Raw genomic sequence first — 6,615 nt, 5'->3', positions numbered from 1 at the left:
TTTATATATATATATTTTTTTTTTATATATTTATACTAAATAATCAATCAAACATGACAATTATATCAAGGTCAATATCCTTTTCCCTTAGACACTTTCAAAAATATTGTTTCTAATTGGTAAATGGACAAGTACTTGTAATGTAAAATTTCTCACAAAATAGTTCAGTTTACTGATAGTAGCAAGCATTACTAAAGGTGAAAATCAATTAGTTTTCTAATGTTTTCTGCTTTATATTTATTATAATGAAAGTAAGTGATTATGTATTCTAAAGCAATATTTGAATAAAATTGCTAAATTCTTATAATATAATCTATAGCAGTGATATTCAATCTATGGGTCGCGACCCCAAATGGGGTCACGGAAAATTACCTTGGGGTTGCACTGTTAAAATATTTGAATACCATTGATCTAGATAATTAGCTCACAGTAATTAGTAACATGAATGTAATGCTATCCTGTCCTTGACCAGTGAAAATGAATTTATAGTTATATAATATTTCAAAAAAACAATTTTGAAATACATTACTGCTATAAGTCATATAAATGTTTTATAAATATAAAAAAATTAATAATTGTCCAAGAAAATTAAAGAAATAAAAGTCAATATTCAAAGTCTGTACTGGATGTGTTAGAATCCATCTCTTACCACCTGATCACTCTGTCATAGGCCTGAAAAAATATAATGCCCAGCAGAGAGCTTATTATTTTCTAATTTCAATAATAATAATAATCATTAGGCAAGGAAATTCCTTGAGTCCTATCTGATTTTGCTTAGCCCTGAACCCATTATCTAACATGTTAAACAACAGGCAACATGATTACAATATCAGACATGAAAAAACAACACAATTTACGTTGTCACATCGCATGTATGTACATGGACAATATAAAACTTTATGCATTCACACAAAAACAACTTTCAACAACTTTGGTTTGCTGCAAGAAATCTGTTTTGCCACTAATCCCTGTGGTGTTCCACAGGGGTTAGTGGCAAAACAGATAATTTCAGATCATCAGATTAATAATTTTTTTCAAATATTTGGCAAAAAATCATACTTGCTGCTCTGTTACTAATGCAGAAAATCTGGATTTTAGCCTTTCACAGCAGTATCAAATTGGTGGGTCTTTGTGAAAAGATAAGACAAGAGAGTGTTAATGATAGAGAAAAATTCAAAGTTGTTAAATGTGGTTTTGTATATTATATTAGTATAAACAAATATATCCCATGAATAAAATATATTTTTTTGAAAATTTCTTAAGAATAAATTTTAAAAAGTATAAATATTCAAATGATTCTTTTACCAATAATGATAAAATTATGCTTTTGCACATCATTAAAGAAACATTTAAACTACTGAATTAAATTTATAAAGTTGGCATGGTAAAGATCACTACCAAACTTTATCCAATTCTTTCACTACTTTATTTCATTGAATAACCACAGGTCTCAACTATTGGAGTATTTACAGGGCTATAAATTATAATATTAATCAGATAATTAAACTACATAACTTGATCTAAAGGTAGGTGCTTATGTTACCATCTTGTCCTAATATTAATTTCTACAGGGCAGATTATGTAGTTTATTGACAAGACTATGTCTTGTTTATAAAATCATACTTGCTGCTTTGTTACAAGCTTAGAGGTATGAAGAAGTACATGTCAGGAATTGCAATTTGGCACAGAGTATTAGGTGCCCAAATCATGCACGCATAAAAAAACCAGACTTGTAGGTACTCAGGGGACTGAGAATCAAGTCAAAATAGAATACAAAATGGCAACTCTCTCTACAAACAGACAAACCAAAGTCAGGTGGTGAGAGTACCACCCACAGTCGTTCTAGGAAGTGGACTCTGACCCTAGGACTAAACATGTAGTATTTTTTTTATTAAATAAAATTTGTAATCTAATTTTGTAAATTTGGGAGTGCTCAAATATGACATTAAAACAGGGTTTTATGTCGTTACAAATAGGTTTTTTAACATTATTTAGTATAGTAAAATTTTGGGACCAATAAAAATTTGACTTTATAATTTGTCGTCACATCAGACAATGTTATAATTGGATTAAACTGTATATTGTTTGTGCAAAATAAAAAAATAATTTTGGACGATACAACAGCCATGAGTATTTTTTTCAAAACTTGGAAATTTTTTTTATGCATCGACAAAAATTCAACCCGGGCCAACATGCAATGGAGAGAAATTTCGAAACTGGATAGGTTGATTTCATCGAAAATGCATCATGGACAACCTTGTGGTCGTGGCCAGCGAAGTTTGAACAATCATGCCCAAAGCAGCGATACCAAAGAAGATTGGAGAATGAGAACAAGACCTGCCTTGAGTGTCAAAGTGATTTTGCTTATTAGTAGTGAGTCTCCGAGACAGTCTTGTCCCAAATACGGTTTTGCCGTTTTACTTGTTTATCTAATTAATAGCACTCTTAAATCCTGTCAATAATCCTGTAGGTTAGCTCTTTGTTGTTTGTATAATTACTTGAATAGTAATTTTATAGTTTAAATTTGATTAAAATAAACTGCTGCAGGTTTTTCTTTTGTGTAATTTTGAAAATATAATTTTAATTTTATCATATTTGTTAAAAGTATCATTAAGTTTGTTATTACTATTGACCATCATTTTAAAATATTATACAGAATGGCTAGTATTAAACTGAGAGTACTCAGACACACATAGCGCTGGCTCTACTAAACCAAATCGAATGAAACTCTGTACACACGCAATGCAGATTGTGAGAAAGATTCAAGGAAGAAAAAAATTAGTTTAAATTTTCACCACCAGGAAAAATATGGCACTGCAAGGATGACAATTTTAAGGCAAATGGATAAAATTTCATTAGAAGAATAAAATTACATTTTACGCATTTACATTACGTGCTCAGTGCAAGATCCTTCTCTGTCAACCACATGTTGCAATAATAAAACTGCATTATCAACTGCTATACATATCATTTCTGGAGGAATCTGGAAGATGTATTGCACTATGTTGGCCTTCAGCTCTGACACAGAGTGCACATATCTAACAGAAACATACATTTTCAGTTAAACAGTGCCATATTTTCTCATAGTGAAAATTTCAACTAATTTTTCCTCCCATGATCTGCATTGCGTGTGTGTACTGAGTTTTTTTTTAATTTGGTTTAGTACAGCCAGTTCCAGGTTGCCTGAGTACCTTCAGTTTAATCCTGTACTTAAAATCATACTTAAATGTTGTGATTCTGTTTATTGTGTTTGATCCATGGAAAGAATTTAGAATAATAATATTAAAATGTAAAGTTTATTACATTATAACACTTTACTTACTCTTCTAAATTCATATGATGATCCACTGACAGCATGATTTGCTTTAAAATCAGCTATGCTATACTGACCTGTACCACACATCAATAACTGTTAAAAACAAAAACAAAAGGTCATTTTGCATCAATTCAAAGAGAAATAAAACAATAAAAATGCATTTGTAAAGTTTCTTTCATAAAATTTTATATTTTTAAAGACTTTCAGAAAAGTATAGTATAATGCCATGCCCATTTATTAGGAAGGAAATGATTTCCTTCCTCATTAAGAATGGGTAGATCCAGGTTATATAAAAACATAGTATTTAAGAGTTGCAGGTCAAATTCTTAATAACTCAGTGTACTGATTCCAAAGTTTATAAAGGCAGCAGAGTGGAATGTATTGAATTTTTTTTATTTTTCTCATCTTCATTTCTAATGAAAGTATTCATTAAAATCCATCAAAAGAAAAAAGTTAATTAGCCTGAAGTGTTTAGTAATTATCACAGATTATTAAAGTAACAATGCAAAATAAGCTATGCAAACCATAAATCATATTTTCAAAATTCTTTCATTTTTTCATCCATCTAATAAGAGCGATATTAAGGCTGTTTGATTAAATGCTCTTAACAAATTGGAAACTGATTATTTCAGTCATTTATAATTTGATGATTTATATAAAATAACACATTTAACATATGAACAAACACTTTTTATCAGATTGTAATTTGATAATTATTGTAAGTTGAGATATAAATTTAAACAAATAATAACCACTTAAACCCATTCAATAGTGTTTGTAGGTTGGTTGTTTTTTATATATAATTTGAGGCTACTTATTTTACTTAATTTTCAAATTTTTCCTTTTTTAATTTGATAAGAATAAAACAAAGTCAATATTTGAACAAAGAACTGAGTAGATATGTTTATAAAATAATATAAAACCAATCTAACTTAATTTTAATAAAATTTATTTGTTATGTACTAAGATAATGGAGTGGAAGACATAATCTCATTCGGAAGTACCTTTTAAAAGGTTCTTTCTAAAGAGCTTTCTTATAAAAAAAAATACTTTGTCTAAGTTAATAAAATTTTGTATTTTTAATTTAGAACAAAATAAGATTAATTTTAGACAAAATTCGATTCGATTAAATGCTCGTTTAAAACGAAATTTAATTGCTTTTCGCGTGCGCATTATACGCGGAAATCCTCCATAATTCTTAACTTTTTTAAATAATTATCCAATTTAAATAATATTTTCGAAAAAAAATTAATTAAATAATATTAAAACTTAATATTTTTGGATAATTTATGTCATTTTTATGCTTTTTTTAGGCGTTTCGGTGGCCGTTAATGCTTGGACTTTGGTTGCCATATCTCTAGAACGTTATTACGCTGTTTGCGAACCTTTAAAATCACGTCGTTGGCAAACAACGTGTCACGCTTACAGAATTTTGCTTTTAATCTGGATTTTTTCTATGATTTTGATGTCTCCTGTTGCGTTTTTAAGCCGTTTACTACCCGTGGAATTATCAGGTTTGTATATTTATAAAATGAAGAAAAAATTAGAATAAAGAGCGATTATTAATGATTTTTTTTTGTAATTTTTAGGTAAATACAAGTGCCGAGAAAACTGGCCAAACGAAATTTTAGAGGGTGGATTTAACATCTGTTTAGATGTCTTTCTATTAATTCTACCACTCGGACTAATGGCAACAGTGTACGGAAAGATCGCGTTAGTACTAAAACAAGGCATCGTAGATAGCGAAAAATGTGCAAAAAGTAGGTAAAAAAATCACCAAAATTTCCAAAAAACTTCCTAAAAATTAATTAACCATTGTTTAGCTATAGAAATCGCACGGACGAGCGCTACGGGTTTCTACAACTGCGTCAACCCACCCATACAAGATTGCATATCCGGAGAACCCCCAAAAATGATAGTGAAGTGGAACAGGAACAGAATTTCGACAGGTGAAGTAGGCTCTTCCGATACTTATCGAAATTGGTACAGCAAAGATAACGGTGACATACGTACAAATAACATACAACATCGTCTAGCTGTCAAGAACAGAGTCATAAGAATGCTATTCGTTGTCGTTTTAGAATACTTCATATGTTGGACCCCCGTCTACGTCATTAATACAGTGTCTGTTTACGTATCCGGTAGTGTTTACGACAGTTTGGGACACTGCGGCATCTCTTTCTTCCACTTACTCTCCTATACTTCTTCCTGTTGCAATCCACTTACTTATTGTTTCGTCAATAAGAATTTTCGTAGAGAGTTCCTACAGACTTTTCGTAAACCCTGCGGACACAAGAAACAGATTATTTGTAGAAGAGGGCCGTTAGATACGTCACTTAACGGAAACGTCCACCCCTCGAGAGTTGTACCAATAGAAACTTTAGTCTTATCCAGTAGACAGATATAGATTAGGTGTNTTTAGTGTAATTTATTTTTTGATATTATAAATATTATTGATAAAAAGAAATATTAATATATATAGACAATCACCTCAAGTTCATTTTCATCAAATATACAAAGTAAATTATCTGGAATGAGATCATTAAGTCCTTTAAGGAAATATTCCACTTCTTCTTTCACACTATTTGCTAATCGATACTGTGCTAGAGCGTCAAGATATTGTAGCTTGTTCTGATTGGTCACCTGAATTCTCGAGCCATTGGGAATTAATTCTAGTACCTGGCAAAAACAAAAATATATCATATCATTAATTTGGCTATGATGGTCAGTATAAATAAAACCATTAAGCATGCCACCCAATTTTTACAGATGTTTTATTTATTTATACTGTAGTTGATTTGGAAGGATATGGATATTCCTATGGCATCAACAAGAACTAGTGCTATCTCCTTAAAACTGATAGAAAAATAGCCAATTCATTAAGCTCTTCAAATACTCTTGGCTATTAAGCATGCTCTTCAAATACTCTAATTCACAACCAGTTGGGCACACCAGTTTTTTGTGACATGTTAAAATATGCATTGTTTGCATCTCAAATAGCATGTGAAAGAAATATTTTCAAAAATGATGAAGTTTGTTTTCCAACCTCTGTTTAATAACATCATACTTCATTCAGAATGAAGTAATAATGATTGCGCATGCTGCACAAACCATTATGTTTTAATTGTATTTATGATAAATATCACCCAAAATGTTGTCACATTCTTGTAATTGTATTTGTTGCACGTATTTTTTGTGCCTAAAACTTTAAATCGTTGAAAAATAATTTTTAAATTCCCTGGTATTTTATAAAAAATAATAAATTTAAAATTCAATTAAATTTTAAATAAATTTTTTTT

General features: G+C 30.0%; 1 protein-coding gene across 7 annotated transcripts in view; it reads right to left on the bottom strand.

The window, feature by feature from the left end:
- The window catches only part of LOC111635888 (apoptosis-resistant E3 ubiquitin protein ligase 1-like), a 61,584-nt gene that overhangs the window by 3,236 nt on the left and 51,733 nt on the right, over positions 1–6,615 (bottom strand). For all 7 annotated transcript variants that reach the window (XM_023381016.1, XM_023381015.1, XM_023381010.1 and 4 more), the window contains 2 exons: positions 5,807–5,995; positions 3,323–3,409 (listed from right to left, as the gene is read on the bottom strand). In XM_023381016.1, the coding sequence (XP_023236784.1) occupies positions 3,323–3,409; positions 5,807–5,995 (276 nt within the window). The remainder of the gene's footprint in view (positions 1–3,322; positions 3,410–5,806; positions 5,996–6,615) is intronic.

Source organism: Centruroides sculpturatus, unplaced genomic scaffold, assembly GCF_000671375.1.
Source record: "Centruroides sculpturatus isolate CEXI.00-Female unplaced genomic scaffold, Cexi_2.0 scaffold933, whole genome shotgun sequence".
NCBI classification, from domain to species: domain Eukaryota; kingdom Metazoa; phylum Arthropoda; class Arachnida; order Scorpiones; family Buthidae; genus Centruroides; species Centruroides sculpturatus.
The sequence above is the reverse complement of the archived record's forward strand: the minus strand, read 5'-3'. Positions and strand labels throughout refer to the sequence as shown.